The 21,308-nt window shown below is 39.3% G+C and overlaps 1 protein-coding gene across 1 annotated transcript in view; it reads right to left on the bottom strand.

Annotated features, from left to right (window-relative positions):
- Positions 1–20,971, bottom strand: part of SUCLA2 (succinate-CoA ligase ADP-forming subunit beta) — a 65,402-nt gene extending 44,431 nt beyond the window's left edge. Inside the window, exons 1-4 of the mRNA XM_070409139.1 lie at positions 20,856–20,971; positions 16,677–16,857; positions 9,763–9,862; positions 9,413–9,575 (exon numbers count right to left, since the gene is read on the bottom strand). Of these exons, the coding sequence (XP_070265240.1) occupies positions 9,413–9,575; positions 9,763–9,862; positions 16,677–16,857; positions 20,856–20,945 (534 nt within the window). The 5' untranslated portion in view covers positions 20,946–20,971. The remainder of the gene's footprint in view (positions 1–9,412; positions 9,576–9,762; positions 9,863–16,676; positions 16,858–20,855) is intronic.
- Between the last annotated feature and the right edge of the window lie 337 nt (positions 20,972–21,308).

Raw genomic sequence — 21,308 nt, 5'->3', positions numbered from 1 at the left:
TATGTTCTACCATTCAGTGGGTTGTCTTTTCATTTTGTTGATGGTTTCCTTTGCTGTACAAAATCTTTTGTTTGATGTAGTCCCATTTGTTTATTTATTTATTTTTTTGTTTCCCTTACCTGACAAGATATATCAGAAAAACATATTGCTATGAGAAATGTCTGAGATTTTACTGCCTATGTTTTCTTCCAGGATTTTTTCTGGTTTCATGTCTAACATCCATTTAAAAATATGTTTTTATTGACCTTTTAGAGAGAGAGGAAGGGAGAAAGATAGGGAGATAGAAACATTGATGAGAGAGAAAAATCAATTGGCCACCTCCTGCACATGCACCACTGGGGACCAAGCCCGCAACCTGGGCGTATGTCCTGACCAGGAATTGAACTGATGACTTCTTGGTTTATGGGTCGATGTTCAATTACTGAGTCATACCAGCCAGGCTAGTCTTTAATCAATTTTATTCTTATGTATGGTGTAAGGTGGTCTAGTTTCATTTTTTTGCATGTCCAATTTTTCCAGTACCATGTATTGAATAGACTATTATTTCAGTGTATTTTTTGCCTCCTTTGTTCCATTGACCTATATGTCTATTGTTATGCCATGATGTTTGATTACTATGGCCTTATAGTATAGTTTAATATCAGATAGCATGATTTTTCCAACTTTGTTCTTCTTTCTCAAGATTACTGTGGCCCTGGCCAGTTTGGCTCATGGATAGAGCGCCAGCCTGCGAACTGAAGGGTCCGGGGTTCAATTCCAGTCAAGGGCATGTGCCCGTGTTGTGGGCTCAATCCCCAGTGGGGGACTTGTAGGAGGCAGCTGATCAATGATTCTCTCTCCCTCTTCCTTCCTCTCTGAAATCAATAAAAATATATTTTTTAAAAAAAGATTGTTGTGGCTATTTGGGGTCTTTTGTGGTTCCATATAAATTTTTGGAATATTTTTTCTAGTTCTATAAACTATGCCATTGATATCTTGACAGGAATTGCATTGATGAACATACTATTTTTTTTGTTGTTAATCCTCACTGGAGGATATTTTTTCCATTGGTATTTTTTTAGAAAGAGTAGAAGGGAGGGAGTTGGGTGGGAGAAAAAGAAAAAGAGAGAGAGAGAGAGAGAGAGAGAGAGACAGAGACAGACAGATATACATCAATGTGAGAGAGACACATCGGCTGGTTGCCTCCTACATGTGCTCTGAATGGGGCTGGGGATTGAATATGCAACGTAGGTACGTGTCCTTGACCAGGAATCGAACTGGTGGCCCTTCGGTGTGGAGGCGGGAGATGATGGTGAGGTGATGCTCTAATTGCCAAGGCATGAACATATTATTATTCTTAATCCAGAAAAAAGTATTGCTTTGATAAAAAGAAAGAGAAAAAAAAAGAGAAACTAATTTCACTTTTCTATCCCAGCACCCAGTATTTCAGTAACAAACTCATTTCAAGGTATAATGTAAAGGAGAGGAATAGTATTTTAGTCATTACTATTTAGAAAACAAAGCAGTCCGTCAAATCCTCAAAATAAGTCAATAGCCAAAGGGGAAAAAAAAATATCCATTACATTTTAAGAGATTTAATGATTATGTAGGGGGGGAAATGATTTAGAGAAAAAAGTACCAGCCTCCAAGGAGAAAAACTGTATGAAAAATTTTTATTTTCTGTACATTTTTTGTGCCTTTTAAATTTTATAATATGTTATTAGATTTCAATATACATGTGTAAAATAAAAATTGGCTGGCCTTTGTCCCCAGTGTCTGAGAAGCAGCCTTTGAACCCTCCACTGCATCTGAGAGTTTATGCTAATGAGGTGACGCAGATGGGTTCCTAATACAAAGGTGATTCAGTTGGGTGCTCATCAGGCCGGAAAGACCAACAATGTAATGAGAGTGTTGGAGCTTTGAGTTACATATCAGCTCACCCTTATGGGAAGGAAAGGGCCTGGATATTAAGTTTAAGCGGCCAATGATTTAATCAATTGTGTCTACTTAATAAAGTCACCCAAGAAAACTTACATCAGGATCAGCAAGATGGCAGAATAAGAACCCCCAGACCTTGCTCTCCTACAGAAATACTAACTTTACAACAATATGTGATCTAAATATATTAGTAGCCTTTATACTGGGTAAGACTACCAGAAACCAGTCAGGAAGTTGTAGATCAGCAAGTTCAATTGCAATGATCAAATGGGATTTATTCCTTGAATGCAAGGATGATTCAACATACAAAAATTGATGTAAAGCACATTAACAGATTCAAGGTCAATAACCACATGACCTTGAGTCTGTTAATCTTAACTGATGCAGAAAATAATTAGAAAAAATTCAACACCCTTTCATAAAAACACTTAAACTAGAAAGAAATTACCTCAATAAAGACCATATACAAAAACCTCACAATAAACATCATACTCAAAGGTGAATAACTGAAAGCTTGCCTTCCCAGGTCAAGAAAAAGGCAAGGATGTCCACTCTTTCCACTTTATTCAACACAGTATTAGAAGTCTTAACCAGAGCTACCAGGCAAGAAAGAAAATAAAAGGCATCCAAACAGGAAAGGAAAAAGAAAAATTACTATTTATAGATGACATGATCTATTAGTATATATAGAAACCCCTAAAGAACAAAAGAAATCCGTTTAAGAACTAATAAAGAGCTCAGCAGTTACATGACACAAAATCAACATAAAAATGTTTTGCTTTCTATACACTAACAATAAATAATCCAAAAAGGAAATTAAGAAAATGATCCATTTACAATAGCATAAACAAGAATAGAATATTAGGAATAAACTTAACCAAGGAAATGAAAGACTTATACACTGAAAACTATGAAACATTGCTGAATGAAACTGAAGAAGATACAAATAGAAAGACATCCTGTGTTCATGGATTGAGAGGTCTAATTTTGTTAAAATGTCCAATACTACCTAAAGCAATTTACAGATTCAATGCAATCCCCACTATAACCCCAATGGTATTTTTCCCCAATAAAATCTTTTTCCATTCCCCCTCCTTTGGTTTTTTGTTGTTGTTGTTTTTGCAAAAACAGAAAGGAAAAAAAAATCCTAAAACTCACTCTCAGAGGACCCTGAATAGCCAAAATAATCTTGAGAAAGAAAACTAAGCTGGAGGTCTCATCCTTCCTCATCTCAAAACATATTACAAAACTATAGCAATCAAAAGAGTACAGTTCTGCCATAAAAACAGATATTCAGAACAATGAAACAGAATAGAGAACCCAGAAATAAACCCTCATGTACTGATCATGTCAACTGGTCTTGAACAAAGGTGACAAAGGCTGCACAATGGGTAAAAGATAGTCTCTTCAACAAATGGTGTTGGAAAAGCTGGATATTCGTGTGTAAAATAATGAAGTAGAATCTTTACCTTATACCATATTCAAAAATTAACTCAAAATGGATTAAAGACATGTAAGACCTGAAACTATAAAATTCCTAAAATAAAACATAGGGGAAGAGCTTCATGACATTGATTTGACAGTAATTTCTTGGATAAGACAGCAAAGCACAGGTGACAAAAGCAAAAATAAGTAGATAGGACTATATCAAACAAAAACTTCTATGCAACAGAAGAAAAATCAACAGAGTGAAAAGGTAACCTACAGAGTAGAAGAAAATATCTGCAAACCATATATCTAATGAGATCAATATTCAGAATATATAAAGAACTACAAGTCAACAACAAAACAATCCAATTTATAAATGGGTAAAAAACTTGATAGACATTTTCCCAAAGGAGATATGTCTTAGTCAGCTTAGGATGCTATAACAAAATACCATAAACCTTGTGGCTTAACTAACAGACATTTCTCGTAGTTCATGCTTCACACGCATACTAATCTCCTTATTAAATGGTTGTTTGTCCACACCCTACATTAGAATTAGCTTTCTAATTTTTTTGCAATATAGTTGTCCCCCCTTATTTGCAGGGATACATTCCAAGTCCCCAAATAGATACCTGAAAATGCATATAGTATCAAACCCTACATATACTATATTTTTTTCCTATACAAACATACTTTTCACTTCAATGAAGCATTTTATAACTTCTCCCTGGCATATCAAACTGCTAATATACATCAGTACTCTTGCAGTTCAGAGGGTTAATACATAAAATAAGGGTTACTTGAACACAAGTACTGTGATACCCTAAACAGTCAATCTGATAACCAAGATTGCTATTAAGTGACTAACAGGGCAGGGGAGGGGAGGTGGGGTAAGAGATCAACCAAAAGACTTGTATGCATGCATATGAGCATAACCAATGGACACAGACAGTAGGGTGGTAAGGGCATGTGCTGGGAGGTGGGAGTGGCCAGGGAGAGGTCAATGGGAGAAAAAGGAGATTCATGTAATACTTTAAACAATAAAGAATTTAAATTAAAATAAATAAATAAATGAATTCGGCAAGGTAGCAGGATACAATGGCATTTTTATTTTTTTAATATATTTTATTGATTTTTTACAGAGAAGAAGGGAGAGGGATAGAGAGTTAGAAACATTGATGAGAGAGAAACATCAATCAGCTGCCTCCTGCACACCTCCTACTGGGGATGTGGCCGCAACCAAGGTACATGCCCTTGACCGGAATCGAATGTGGAACCTTTCAGTCTGCAGGCCGACGCTCTATCCACTGAGCCAAACTGGTTAGGGCTACAATGGCATTTTTATACACCAATAATGAACCCTCAGAAAGAGAAACTTAAAAAAAATCCCATTTACCATTGCAACAACAAAAATAAGATACCAAGGAATAAATTTAAACAAGGAGGTAAAAGACCTGTACTTGGAAAACTATAGGACACTGGATAAAGAAATAGAGGAAGATACAAACAAATGAAAACATATACCATGTTCATGGATTGGAAGAATTAACATCATCAAAATGTTTATACTACCCAAAGCAATCTATAGATTCAACTCAATCTATTAAAATAACAATGGCATACTTCACAGAACTAGAACAAATATTCCAAAACTTTATATGGAACCATAAAGGACCCTGAATAGCTGCAGCAAACTTAAGAAAGAATAACAAAGTTGGAATGATCACAAGACCAGATATCAAACTATACTACAAAGCCATTGTAAACAAAATAGCCCGGTACTGGCACAAGAACAGGTATATAGAGCAATGGATCAGAACAGAGACCCCCTCAGAAAATGACCCACACCATTACGGTCAATTAATATTTGACAAAGGAGGCAAGAACGTACAATGGAGTAAAGGTAGTCTCTTCAACAAATGGTGTTCGGAAAATTGGACAGCCACATGCAAACGATGAAACTAGACCACCAACTTACACCACACCCAAGAATAAACTCAAAATGGATAAAAGACTTAAATGTAAGTCATGAAACCATAAAAATCTTAGAAGAAAACATAGGTGGTAAAATCTCAGACATCTCAAGTAGCATAATATCTGACGACACATCTCCTAGGGCGGCGGTTCTCAACCTGTGGGTCGCGACCCCTTTGGAAAACATATATATTACATATTGTTTTTGTGATTAATCACTATGCTTTAATTATGTTCAATTTGTAACAATGAAATTGGGGGTCACCACAACACGAGGAACTGTATTAAAGGGTTGCGGCATTAGGAAGGTTGAGAACCACTGTCCTAGGGCAAAGGAAAACTAAGGAGAAAATAAACAAATGGGACTACATCAAAATAAAAAGATTCTGAACAGCAAAAGAAAGCACTATCAAAATGAAAAGGGAACCCACTGAATGGGAGAACATATTTGCCAATAATACATCTGATAAGGAATTAATATCCAAAATATATAAAGTATTCATACAACTCAACAAAAAGAAGACAAACAATCCAATTCAAAGATGGGCATTACAAACTAACAAATGACAAGTGTTGGCAAGGATGTGGAGAAAAGGGAACCCTAGTACACTGCTGGCTGGAAAGCAGACTGGTGCAGCCATTATGGAAAACAGTATGGAGTTTCCTCAAAATATTAAATATGCAACTGCCATTTGTCCCAGCGATCCCATTTCTGGGAATATAGCCTAAAAATTCCAAAACACCAGTAAGAAAGAATGTATGCACCCCTATGTTCATAGCAGCACAATTTACAATAGCTAAGATTTGGAAACAGTCCAAGTGCCCATCAGTAGATGAGTGGATAAAAATGCGGTGGGACATTTACACAATGAAATATTATGCAGCTGTAAAAAAGAGGGATCTCTTACCCTCTGGGACAGCATGGATGGACCTGGAGAATATTATGCTAAGTGAAATAAGCCAGTTTGAGAAAGACAAATATCACATGATCTCACTTATTTGTAGATCTAATGAACAAAATGAATTGACCAACAATATAAGACCCAAAGCATGGAGGCATGGAACAAATTGACATACATTGATGTGGGAATGGAGGAATGAGAAGAGATAAACCAAAGAACTTATATACTTATATGCATAGCCCATGGACACGGGCAACAGGGTAGTGAAGACCTGGGAGTGTGTGCAGAGGCTGAAAGGAGGTTGATAAATGGGGGGAAATGGGAGACATCTGTAACATTATCAACAATAAAAATATATACTTAAATCTATACAGAAGGAAACACTTCTAGGGGAAAAAAGATAATATAAAATTCTCACTAAAGTAATGATTAGATCTCTAAGAGTTGGCTATAAGTTAAAGAAAAAGCTAAAAAAAATACATATGAAATAATAATATATAAAAAAATGAATAAATAGGCTTTAATGTACTAATTCCCTGACAAATTAGAAAGAAACCCCAAAATTTGTAGCCAGCTGGTCAGAAGAAAGTTTACATGGGTTAAATAGAGATCAGTTAAAAAATGACTACAGTTCTGAATTCTATCATGACTGCTGAGTGAATAGCTGTTTTTGTTTAAACAATCTGATTTTTAAATTTTAGTAATAAACTTTCAGAACAATCTAAGTTGTAGCAAACAGTTATAATTTCAAATAAATTAATAATGCTATTTTCACCTTCTTAGCCTACATTTCCCTTCTCTTTTAGCTTGCAGAAAGGTTTGCCTTAAAATGACTTTAAAATTACATGACAAAGAAGCCACTTAATAAAGATCACTTTTAAAAAAGTAAAAACATGAAAAAATATATAATTCTTATAACACATTTAATATCTATTCCAGGCAAAATAAAAAATTGATATAGTACTACCAATTTACAGCAGATTATAATGTTCTACTAGAAAAATAAAGTAGCAAATGTGACCTTTTAAATTAGAAATGTATACAACAGGCACTGAGCAAATGTTAAGAAATCTGACTTTTAAAAAGTGCCAAGATAAAGTAGGTACTTAAATTGATTTTTCTTAGAACACCAACTCTATGGTAGTATCTGCCCCAGGCTTCCTGACGGAATACACACTAAAGAAACCTATGATTCATCACCTAAAAACAGATAAACAACAAAAGCAACTTTTAATAATCAGTTAACTCCTATGCACAGGAATTTAATTCCATAAAAAATGCTCTTTTTATCAATAGCTAATTTTTTTGTTGTTTAATAAGGACCTGTCCACAGGGATTCAAAAAAACAATTCACTATATCCCGAAAAGTAACACCAACCAACTCCACATTATTTTAACATTATAATATCTTTGGCCAAATGGTGTTACTAGTACGATGAAATTTTTAGTCTGGATTATTACAACTATGCAATACTTTTGCAAATGAAATAAAAACATATTTCCTTAATGAGACTAAAATAGTTCTCTGATTATTCAAGTTCTTAAAATGAATTCAAATTTCATCCTTTCCCCTAATGTTAATATGTCTTTAATAAAATACACTTAAGAGTATTATAATATCTTTAATAATGCAGATTCAATTTACTACAGTTACTGCAATCAATATGAGCTACTCTGAATGTACAACATAATGGGACTCATATCTCAAATTGTTCAGGCATTTATACCTTGTTTCTGGCTATTACCAAAAGTGAAAACATAATAAGTAACAAAATGATAGATGTTGATATAAAAAGGAAATGAAAATGTAGTGAATACAATTTTTGCAAATGTGTGTAATATATAAGGATATTGTCATGAGATTTCTAAAATAACTTACAAAACTAAATTCTACTATATAGAGACACCTATAGAGGTAAAGACATCAGTGCTTTTTATCTTATACTAGAGGCCTGGTGCACAAAATTCGTTCACGGGGGTGGGGGGAAGAAGAGGAGTCCCTCGGCCAGGCCTGCACCCTCTTGCAGTCTGGGAGCCCTGGGGGGAAGGCTTAGCGCTGCCGCAGAGGCAGGAGAGGCTCCCAACATCGCCACTGCGCTTGCTAGCTGTGAGCCTGGCTCAGGGCTTCTGGCTGAGTGGCACTCCCTGCTGTGGGAGCACACTGACCACCAGGGGGCAGCTTCTGTGTTGAGCATCTGCCCCCTGGTGGTCAGTGCGTGTCATAGCAACCGGTCGTTCTGCCGTTCAGTCGATTTGCATATTAGCCTTTTATTATACCAGATCCTGAGTAGTTTTTACTACTGTCTAATGTCACCTTAAGAAATACTCTTTTAAAAGTTACAAAAACACTTGAAAATATCATTCAAACATTAATAGGAGATTTAATTAACTATAGGAATAAAAATCACAATATAGAAAATAACTATTTTTTAAAAAGCTGTTTTATATAAGAAAAATATTTTCATGACTTAAAATTTTGATTATAGCAAATCCTTACCAGGGCTTCCAAATACATATCTAGCTTATACCAGAAGACAAGCTAGTTACACAACTCAGCTCATAAAACTTAACCAATGCATGCAAAAAGCCAAATATTTACAGTACAAAATGATTACCAATGTTCTCTTTAAGCACCAGGTCTATGAAAAGCTTTCTCTTCATCTGATGACTTAAGTTCACAATTAACATTTTAGGTTCCATTAAGAGAGGGAAGCATAACTAGGGTTATGCTCCTTAGAATTATATCGTTTGTTATTGAATGTTACCTTCCAACCTATCAAGTACCAAATTATCTAGTGAAAGAAACCCCAAACTATAAAAAATACCAACAGGATGAAAAAGAAAATGATGAAGCCAGGGATACACATTCTCTTATTGGGATTTTCTCTTTGGTTAGATATTTTACTCTGTTAGAAATTATTTTCTCAGTCTATAAAATCTAGAGATGATTTAAGGTGCTCTTAGCAAATTAACAATTTAAAAATCCTGTGGATTTTATTACAGCAGGGTTTTGCCTATAACTTTTTTTTGCCATGGTAATATATATTAAACTTTATAGCATTAACCATGCTATTTTCAAAAAATGACACTAAATAAGTATTGTGCTTATGACACATATAAACAGAATAATCAACTTCTGAAACTGAATGTATTAAAATCGTCCTAAATATATCATGACTACAGTTACTCACTTGAAATGACCTTTCCATTGTTATTGCAAAGTAGTATTCTCTCCTGGGATATCTTCGCTCACAAACCAACACTTGATTGCAAATTCTGCCCTTTTCTCCTGTTTGCTTGGTAAACAACTTTTTCCCAATCATTTGTGAGGAAACAGCTTTTGCTTCTTCTGGACTGAAATAAGAAAAACAACTCAAATTCTTTTTTCCTCCAAATGAGTAAAACAAAAGCACATGATAGACAAAATCTCATCTCATCTAATACTTAAGTCTCAGTATTTTCATCAATTCAATAAATAGGGGAATTTTTTACCATGATTTTTTTTTTCATTAATGGTTTTTCTTCAAAAAACATGACTTACGAGAAAACTATCTTCACTCCTCCTTTGAGACCACTTTCAAATGTTCCTTTTCCTCTACCACCAGCTAAAACCTGTGCCTTTACCACAACATCTTTTGAACCTAGAAGAAAAACACTTCTATTAGATAAAAAGCATGGGGAAGCATGCAAGACCCAATATTTTGTTATTTAAGCATACATATTAAGTGGTGTTATAAATGCAGTAAAGTAATTTATCCACAATGTCAAAAAATAGCCATTCCATGTATGAGAATGCCTAACTTGTAGCTGAACAGAAGTCCTGTAACTAAGGATATGCAGGCCTGGATCAGGTAGCTCAGTTGGTTAGAGCGTCGTTTCCATACGCCAATGTTGTGGGTTCGATCTCCAGTCAGGACACGTGCAAGAAGCAACCAATAAATACGTAAGTGGAACAACAAAATCCATCTCTCTCTCTCTCTCTCTAATCAATCAAATAAATAAATAATGAAAGAAAGAAAGAAAGAAAGAAAGAAAGAAAGAAAGAAAGAAAGAAAGAAAGAAAGAAAGAAAGAAAGAGGAGGGGAGGGGAGGGGAAGGGAGGGGGAGGGGAGAAGGAGGGAGAAGGGGTAGGAGAAGGGGAAGGGGAAGGGAAGGAAAGGAATGAAGAAGTACAGAAGAAGCCACAGAGACTGGTAGGAGGGGCAAAAAGATGGATCAGGAAGGCCCCACATCCATGGTGTGGTGATTAAAAATCAGGAGGGATAGCTTGGCTGCAGAATCTCCTCACCACCCATATCCTCGTTGAGGAGTTTCCACGCCCCCCAACAAGGCTCCCCAGCCCAGGGCTCCACAGAGGGCTGCTGAAGTCCTAGGCACAAGGATTATTTGCTGGACTCACTCATTCTGAGCTCCAGCAATGGGGCAGCAGCTCAAAAAGTGCCAGGGCCACCCAGGTAAGAAATGAATTGTCTGGCTTCAAGGTGAGGGCTGGATTAACAGCTTTCTCCCTGACAGAAATGCAGACAGACACTGTTGTTCCTAGGTAAGGACTTCATCCACCTAGCCTGCAGGCACAGACAGGCACCAAATCTGAGTCTACACTAAACTGGCTAACACCACTTGCACTACCTTGTTGATTCTCAGAGACTCCATCCAACCCAACTTGCAGGCCCAACCAAGTGACTTCCAGCAACTTTTTTATACAGCCTGTCTCCATTCTGCTGCAAACTTTCCCAAAACCACTCAAATGTTCCCAACTCCAAACAAGCAGCAACTGGCCATGGCATGCCCCATACTTCTTGCTAAGCAGCCCAAAGACAAGCACTAATGGCAGCTGGCCTCAGTTGGCAGCTTAACCTCTCCTAGGCACCTCCAAGTACAAGGCAATTATCTACAGATCATTTTGTAGCTCATACCAGGTGGCCCTGAGCCAGGCACAGGCAGTGGCTGACCTTAGATTGCATCAGAGCCCCTTCCAAGAGGCCCCAGAGCAAATTCAAGTGTCCAGAGCACCCCCACAATTGGCTCCACAAACAACACTCCCAAAGGGCGGACTCAGCAGACACCAATGCCCCAAACAACAGCTTGTCCATTATACTCATGGCCAGTCCTCACAGCAAGTTAGCCTGAGGGTCTATCCAACCCACTGACCTGACAATAGCAATCAAGGCTCAACAACAAGAGGGCCCAAGAACCCACACAAGGGACACCCCAGAGCACCCAGCCCAGGTGACCAGGGATATGGCGCCACTGGGCCACATAGAACACCTACTACATAAGGCCAACCTGCCCAAATCAGGAGATATGGCAGATCTACCTAATACATAGAAACAAACACAGGGAAGGAGTTAAAATGAGGAGACAAATGAAAGAACAAAACTCCAGAAAAAGAACTAAACAAAACCAAAACAAGCAATCTACCAGATGCAGAATTCAAATCAGTGGTCATAAGGATGCTCAATGAACTTAGGAGAAGAACAGATGAACTCAATGAGAACTTTAACAAAGAGACAGAAAACATAAAAATGGAAATGGAAAACATAAAAAAGAGCCAGTCAAAAATTAAGAATATAATAACTGAAATAAAGACTATATTAGAGGGAATCAACAGATTATGTGAAGCACAGAATCAAATCAGTGATTTGGAAGACAAGGTTGCAGAAAACACCCAATCAGAACAGGGGAGAAAAAAAAGAATCCAAATAAAATGAGGATAGTTTAAGGCAGCAGTCGCCAACTGGTGGTCTGCAGACCACTGGTAGTCCGTGAGGTCCAAAAGGTTGGCAACCGCTGGTTTAAAGAAACCTTTGGAGCAGCAGTTGCCAACCGGTGGTCCACGGAGCACTGGTGGCCGTGAGGTCCGAAAGGTTGGCAATCACTGGTTTAAGGCACCTCTGGGACAACATTAAGTGTAACAACATTCATGTCATAGGCGTACCAGAAAGAGGAGAGAGCTAAATGTTGAAAACATATTTAAAGAAATAATGACAGAAAACTTCCCTAACCTGGCCAAGTCAATAGACATACAAGCCCAGGAAGCAGAGTCCCAAACAAGATGAACCTAAAGAGGCCCACACCAAGACACAGCATAATTTAAATGCCAAAGGTTAAATACAAAGAGTGAATCTTAAAAACAGCAAGAGAAAATAACTTAGTTATCTTCAATGGAGTTTCCATAAGACTGTCAACTGATTTCTCATCAGAAAATTTGCAGGCCAGAAGGGATTGGCATGAAATATTCGAAGTGATGAAAAGTAAGGACCTGCAACCAAGATTACTCTACCCAGCAAAGCATCATTTAGAATGAAAGGACAAATAAAGAGCTTCCCAGACAAGAAAAAGCTAAAGGAGTTTACCACCATTAAACCTGTAGTACAAGAAATGTTAAAGGAACTTCTTTAAGAAGAAAAAAAAGATTACAAAATATGAATATTAAAATGGCAATTTCTACATGTCTATTAACAATTACTTTAAATGTATTTGGGTTAAAAAAAAAAATGTATTTGGGTTAAATGCTCCAATCAAAAGACATGGGGTGTCTGAATGGATAAGAAAACAAGACCCACCCACATTCTGCCTACAAGAGACCCACTTCAGATTAAAAAAACAATGCACTGACTGGAAGTAAAAAGATGGAAAAAGACATTTCATGCAAATGAAAATGGAATAAAAGCTGGAGTAGCAATACGTATATCACAAAAAAATTAGATTACAAAACAAGCTATAGCAAGAGACAAAGAAGGACTCAGCAATTCCACTTCTGGATATTTATCCAAAGAAACCAAAAACACTGATTCAAAAAGACATATACATCCCTATGTTCACTACAGCATCTACTAGGATCTACATAATAAAAGATATACATGTAAATTGACCATCCCTCCACTACGCTCACCAGCCAATCAGGAGTGAATATGCAAATTAACCCAACAAAGATGGTGGGTTAATTTGCATACACAGGCGCCGGGTGGAGAGCAGAGCAGGAGAGCCGGAGGAGAGTGGAACAGCTTGGGGAACTTGGCCCCCCCAAGCCGCCAGACCAAGAGCAAATAGGGAGAGCTGGCAGCTTGGAGGACTTGGCAGAGTGGGAGGCCGTGGGACGGAGACAAAGCAAGAAGGGAAAACCAAGAGCGCGGGGAGCACCAGGAATTCTGGGAATAGTTCTGGTGGCAGCCCCAGGACCAGAAGCTGAAGCCCAGAGCACGGGGAGCACCAGGAATGCTGGGAATCTAGGAATGACGGATCTCCTAGACCAGCCGTGGGCAAACTACGGCCCGCGGGCCGGATCCGGCCCGTTTGAAATGAATAAAACTAAAAAAAAAAAAAGACCGTACCCTTTTATGTAATGATGTTTACTTTGAATTTATATTAGTTCACACAAACACTCCATCCATGCTTTTGTTCCGGCCCTCCGGTCCAGTTTAAGAACCCATTGTGGCCCTCGAGTCAAAAAGTTTGCCCACCCCTGCTCTAGATGAACAAGATGCTTTCTGTAGCAAGGGGGGGATCAAAATTAGAGCAGCCTACCTACTTCTTACTACTTGTAAGTCCTAGTCCCGGAGAACTTGCCAGAAATAATAGTAGCTTTATTGTATCTTAAACATAACTATTCTTTTTTCCATAGCTAAGAATCATTAAAGATGTTTACAAAGAATAAAGAAATAAAAAGATTGGCATTTGAATAAATCCTATTCAAGTTTATACAAATTATTTTTTCTAACAAAACAGTGAAATTAGACTAAATGTGAAAGTATATGGGAAAACTACAGAAAACAATTATAATAATTTAGAAACAGAAAAAGAAATAACTTTTACTGACTTCACTGTATATAAATCAGGCCCTAATAATATTGGTATGGAAAACATTCAGCATTATTATGAAGGAAAACATTGGTAAAACAAAGAAACAACAACGACAACAAAATCACTCAAGAAATTAGACTAACAAAAATAGAAAAATAGCCGAAACCAGTTTGGTTCAGTGGATAGAGCGTCAGCCTGCGGACTGAAAGGTCCCAGGTTCGATTCCGGTCAAGGGCATGTACCTGGGCTTCGGGCACATCCCCAGTAGGAGATGTGCAGGAGGCAGCTGATCGATGTTTCTCTCGCATCGATGTTTCTAACTCTCTATCTCTCTCCTTTCCTCTCTGTGAAAAATCAATAAAATATATTTTTAAAAAAATAGAAAAATAAAGTCAAATGATTGGAAATTCATCCTTAAGGACACAGGATAGAATTAGAAAAACGTATACTTTTTCAATTACATTTCTAAGTTTTCCTTCTTTCTTAGCTAGGTCTTCTTTAGAAATTAACATTTAGGTTATACATATAAGATTGAATCTCAAAGTAGTTATTGAAAAGTAACCTTTGCCCCCTGGCTGGCCTGGCTCATTGGATGGAGCATCAGCCTGCAGACTGAAGGGTACCAGGTTCAATTCCAGTCGAGGGCACATGCCTGGGTTGTGGGCTTGATCCCCAGTAGGGGATGTGCAGGAGGCAGCCGAACAATGATTCTCTCTCATCATTGTTATTTCTATCCCTCTCTCTCCCTTTCCCTTCCTCTCTGAAATCAATAAAATATATATTTTTTAAAAAAGTAACCTTTGCAAGAAATACTATAGACATACGAAGTATAATCATTAGTTTTCTTTAAGCCTTGACCCTAAAGAGACATATATATATATATATATATATATATATATACACACACACACATACACACACAGACACACACTAGTGGCCCGGTGCACGAAATTCGTGCATGGAGGAAGGGGGGTTTCCCTCAGCCCGGCCTGCACCCTCTCCAATTTGGGACCCCTCAGGGGATGTCCGACTCGCAATCTGGGACCGCTGGCCCTTAACCACTCTGCCTGCCAGCCTGATTGCCCCCAACTGCCCCCCCCCCACCGGCCTTCTCGCCTTCAACTGCCCCCCCTTGCCGGCCTGCTTGCCCCCAACTGCCCCCCCCACCAGCCTTCTCGCCCTCAACTGCCCCCCCTTACCAGCCTGCTCGCCCCCAACTGGCCCCCCTGCTGGCCTGCTTGCCCCCAACAGCCCCCCCCCCCCCCCCCGCTGGCCTGATCACCCCCACCTGCCCTCTCCTCCTGGCCTAATCGCCCCTAACCGCCTCTGCCTCGGCCCCACCACCATGGCTTTGTCCAAAAGGATGTCCAGAAGGTCTCCCAGTCTAATTAGCATATTACCCTTTTATTAGTATAGATTGTTTCAAAGGTAAAAAAGAGGTACATCATTTACCATGTGCAAGTTCAAACTACAGGTCACCATTAATTGAACTTTTATAAGGCTTCTGCTAAATAAAAAGAAGTTTGCTTGTAATATGAATATAAAGAATTTTTTTCAGATTAACAAAAAAATACTGTAAATGAAAAATCATGCTTTCAAGCCAAAGAAATCACATTTAAAAAACATAGTTTATAACATACAACATTAGAAACTTGTACATGCCTTCACTTTTGAAAAAAATAAAACCCATTCTAGAAACAAGTAAGTACAAACCTAGATAAAACTTTAACTTTAAAAAAATTTTTTTAAATGTTCCACATCTTAAGAAGTTAATAAAAACAAAGTCTTCACCAAAGCATGTTGTAAGCCATATTAATCATAGGCACATAAAAGAGCAATCAATTGTGTTAACCCACTAAGATATTGGTGGAATTTTAAATACTGCTAAAAAGAAAATGCGTTATATAGCTAGTATTTTACTTATTATTAAGTTCTCATATTAAATTATAAAAAATGTAAACTGAAGCATATTTTCTAGTCAAAATTTATTTTTTAATTCAGAGATTAAATTCAAATAATATAAGCTACGAAGATTTCTGTTATCAATAAAAGGACCTACTAATAAACATAGGTAACTGCTTAATTCATTTAACAAAGGTTAATATTTACTGATTACCTAAGTGTCAGGTACTCTTACTCTTCTCTGAGTTTGGGAGATATCAGTAAACAAAATTAGACAAAGAAGCCCTCATAGAGTTTACATTCTAGGGCTCGACTTTCTTTTTTCCCCTTTGGCTCCCTTCTTTTTTAATGTCATAAAAGGGAGGGAGGATATTGGACCTCTCTTCACTATCACATAAACAGCAAGATTATCCTTCACCAATTCCCTGAAGAATCATCACAGCCACAATACTTTTAAACTATGGAGTAGTATAATTTCCTTCTCAATACATTATATTCCAACTAAAAATAGGACTTCAGCTTCCTAATGCCAACATAAGTGATTCTTAAGTCACTAGCACTATGGGAGTTCATAATAATTTTAGAATGTCAAGAATCATAAAGTTCTGCCTTCTCTTTTAAGTAAATAAAATTTATTTTTTTATTTTATTAATAAAATAAAAACTAAAAGTTGCTATTAAACCAAAAGTACAGTTCACATCTTATCAGAGCTGCCATGTCAAGGTAGCATGAGTTTTTTAAAATTAGTACCTAATTTTTTGGCAATTGCATAAGCTTCATCTGGTGACTTAGCCACTTGTCCTTTGGGAATGGAGACTCCAGCTTCTTGCAACAATTCCATACTCATGTATTCATGTAGTGAGAGATTCCTTTGTTGTTGTTGCTGTACTTGGAGTCCATGGTTGTTAAACAATCCAGAACTTCCCAGAACCTAAAGAAATTGGGGATATAATTATATGATACTAAATTGGCAGTTATTCTTATTAAAAACACCTTCTCAAAATTCTTTGTCTCTATATAGTACTTGGTTCTTCATAACTGCAATAAACCTATTACACTAAATAAAAGATAACATTCACAGTACCTAAATTACAATTTAAAATTAAAAGCTAATCTGCCAGCTAAATGTCAAATGTTATCCTTGTAGTTTTAACCATTTCCTCATCATCTCTAGTCCTTATCTTTCATTTGAGTTTTACTACCATATCTCTAAAGATATTCAAAGCTTTTCTACCTCAAGGCCAAATTCAGTAGATGTAAAACCAATCTTATCTTCCCAACAAACCAAAAATCTTTCCCAACTTTCTTCTCTCCACCATTCCTCTAGCACAGAGGTTCTCAACCTGTGGGTTGTGACCCCTTTGGGGGTCGAACGACCCTTTCACGGGTGTCGCCTAAGACCATCAGAAAACACATATATAATTACATATTGCTTTTGTGATTAATCACTATGCTTTAATTAGGTTCAATTTGTAACAATGAAAATACATCCTGCACATCAGATATTTACATTACAATTCATAACAGTAGCAAAATTACAGTTATGAAGTAGCAACGAAAATAATTTTATTGTTGGGGGTCACCACAACATGAGGAACTGTATTAAAGGGTCGCGGCATTAGGAAGGTTGAGAACCACTGCTCTAGCACCTAACAAATTACCTGGCACTAGATATGTGATTATTTGAATGACTTGGTACCATTACTCTTTTATACACTCCAGAGTCAAAGCCGCCCGGCCAGCATGGCTCAGTGGTTGAGCATCGACCTATGAACTAGGAGGTAACAGTTCGATTCCTGGTCAGGGCACATGCCTGAGTTGCAGGCTCGATCCCCAATGTGGGATGTGCAGGAGGCAGCCGATCAATGATTCTCTCTCATCATTGATGTTTCTATCTCTCTCTCCCTCCCCCGGTACTCTCTGAAATCAATAAAAAATGTGGTTGTTTGTTTGTTTGTTTTTTTATAAAGAGTCAAAGCCCTGTATTAGATATTGTGGTGTATTGTCCAGATCCTCCCTTCAGCACGAAGGCATTCACTGCCCCAGGTGCTGGGAGTGTTGGTTGTGGCAGCTCTCTGATGAGTCCTGTCATTGGAGCATCCTAAGCCAAAGTCACACCTCCTTTATATTGTCAGCCTGCATCCAATCACTGGTCAATGGGGATTAAAGGAGGGATATAAAAATCTGATACCTCACCCCAATTTGTGACAATGCAGAAAGATCATCTTAGTTGCAGATCTCCTGTGGTAACAGCAGAGGCCCCTACTGCAATTGCACAATTTTACTTCTTCCTCTATTCAACCCTTTTTTCTTCACTCTCCCAAAGGTGTTGGCCCAGAGATCACTCTCCAGTAGACTTTCTCCAAGGATCTCTCCATCTAATAGCCTACAAGTATCATATCAGAGAACTGATCTGCAACATCAACTGTAATACATTCCTTCTAAATAATTCCCTTAACTGGCACAGCAGTCACCCCTTATCCACGGTGGTTTCACCTTCTGTAGTTTCAGTTAGAAACTAATGATCAAGCTCAGTCTGAAAATATTAAATGGCAAATTCCAGAAACAAACAATTTAAGTTTTAAATTGCTCGCCATTCAGCCCTGGCTGGGTAGCTCAGTTGGTTAGAGCGTTTTCCCAATACACAGTTGAAGGCTAGCCAACTACACCCAAAAGGTTTCAAGTTCAATCCCTTGTCAGGGCACATACAAGAATCAACCAATGAAACCTTAAGTTAGTGGAACAACAAATATATGTTTCTCCCTTCCTCTAAAAATAAATAAATAAATAAACAAATGAATGAATGAATGAATTGCTTGCCATCCTGAGTAGCAAGATGAATCTCACACTGTCCAGCTCCATCCAGCCTGGGATGTGAATCATCCCTTTGTCCCGCATATCCATGCTGCATACAGTGCCTGCCCATTAGTCATTTAGTAGACATCTTGGTTATCAAATCTGCCATGGTATCAGAGCACTTACATTCAAGTAACTCCTATTTTACTTAATACTGGCTCCAAAACCTCTCACCTAACTGCTATTAAGTGTTTTTTTTTAATAACCATTCTATTGTACTATTAGTTATTGTTGTCAATCTTATTGTGCCTATTTATAAATTAACTTATCATAGATATCTATATATATAAAAGCCTAAGCAACCATTATGACCGAACGACCAGTCGCTATGGCACACACTAACCACCAGGAGGCAGATGCTCAATGCAGGAGCTTCCCCCTGGTGGTCAGTGCGTTCCCACAGCCAACCTCCCCCAGTGCCTCCCTTCCAGCTTGCAGGCCCCAGCCAGCCCAGCCCCCAATAGGGCCTGGGTGAGATGGCCCCAATAGGCCCTGATCACCAGCCAGGCCTAGAGACCCCACCCGTGCTTGAATTTCATGCACTGGGCCTCTAGTGTATGTATAAAAGAAAAAACAATATATATAAGGGTTTGGTACTATCCATGGTTTCAGGTGTCCACTGAGGGTCTTGGAACGTATCGCTCATGTATAAGAGGAGACTTCTGTATATTTGTATGGTTTCTTTCAAACACATATTTACAAAGAATTAGTAGTACACATAGGATACTGCTGATAGCTTTTATACCACTTTATTAAGTATTTATACCACTCTAAAATACTTTGATAATCCTTTCCAGCTAAATTCAATGTGTGGTCTTGAAAAAGTTTTCTAAGACCCTGACTGCACCTCTGTGTCCTCATCTACAAAAGCAAGGGGACAGACCACTGAGGTCCTTCCAAACTCTAAAGCTACATTACTTAATGTGAGAGTAGAAGAGATGCTATTAAGACAATAGATTAGGCATCTCCATATGGAGACACCAAGGCTGACAAAGGAATTTCCAAAAGGCTAAAGGTTATGATTAGGATGAAAATATATTCTAAAAACTAGACAGCACCCTTTACAACTCACAAGAAAGTTCAAGACCAAACAACAACACTTTTATTAGGAAGCAAACTCATGGAACTCACTACCTGTAGGTTGAAAGTGTGAATAGCTTTTAAAAGAAAAATAGTGGTTAAAATCGATTCATTTACGGCACGTCTGCGGAGTTACTTCAGAACATAGCTGGCTTACAAAGCCAATGATGCCCTTCCACAAGTTTTATCCTTGAAAAGAATCGGCCAATTCCTATGTTCTGGAAAACCCTGTAGAGCAGATTCAAGCACACACGCTCTGGAGCCATTCGGTTCTGGAATTAAAGCTAAGCTTTGACCTTACCTACGTCCTGGCCCAACCCAAATCACCTGTTCTCTTGGCAACAGTTTCTTCATCAATGATGCAAATGTAGCCGACTCCCTTTTGTGTTGCTGAAAAGCCTAGAAAGACTGCCTGGCACACGGTAAACACTCAAAAAGCCAAACAAAACCTGAGGCCATTATGCTATCATCTATCCAAAGCTGAAGTGCTCCAAAGATCACTTCCCCAATTGGAAACCCAGCACACACCGTCTTATTACCACGAAGAACAAACACGGCGACGGGGGAGGGAGCAAACTGCCCGGCCGCGTCCAGAAAAGCCCAGTCAGCGAGCACCGCGGCCCTGGCGAGGGCACCAGCCCACGGCGCCGCAAGGAACACAAAGTTCGTCTCAAGGGCGCGTCCCTCCCCGAAGCCGGCCGCCGACGCCGTGGCCCCGCGCGGGTCGGGAGGCGGGAGACGCGGCTGCAGACCCTCGGGGACTGGGGGAGCGGCTGCCGCCGGGGCGCCGGGCTCCTCACGGACGGAGCCAGCTCGCCGTCCTGGCAGCCAGCGCTCCCGGGAGGGCGCCCCGTGTCAACCAATGTCACCGACGGAGAAGTGACCCGAGCCGGGCCTCGGATCCCTGCACGCCTCGCCCACAGGAGCCGAGTCGCCCGCCTCGCCCTTCCTCCTACCGACCCTCCACGGCCAGAGCAGGCCGGGGCTCCATACCTGGGCGGCGGCCCGCAGCGCCGCCCGGGGCGGGTGGCTCCTCAGGGTGGCAGCGGCCAGCAGCCGGCTGGAGAATATGGAGGCCGCCATTTCTGCGTCCGACCCCGACCCCTCGGCGCCTGCGCAGGCGCAGCGGAGCGAGGCGGCCGGCGACGCAGCTGCTCGGGCCGCGGCCCCGCCCTCGGGCCCTCCTTCGGGGCGGGCCGGGAGTTAACCCGTCCGCTGCCGCACGCCCTGCAGAGGGCAAATGCAGGAACTGCTTGCGCTGCAGAAGCGGGACTGGGCGGGTGTGAAGCACACTTTGACCTTTGGAACTGGGCACCGCAGCCTCAATATCCGACTTGCGGCCAGAAAGCACCTGTATATTTCCTAGTGAAATGTAATGGAAGGGCAACCAGCGTCTCCACCTGTGCAATCTTCACTCCTCTGAGCCTCAGATGTTTCATATGTAAG

The sequence above is a fragment of the Myotis yumanensis genome, unplaced genomic scaffold (genome assembly GCF_028538775.1).
Source record: "Myotis yumanensis isolate MYYU_CA2020_CCGP unplaced genomic scaffold, mMyoYum1.0.hap1 SCAF_3, whole genome shotgun sequence".
Lineage (NCBI taxonomy): Eukaryota > Metazoa > Chordata > Mammalia > Chiroptera > Vespertilionidae > Myotis > Myotis yumanensis.
This window is presented reverse-complemented; position numbering and strand designations above follow the sequence as displayed.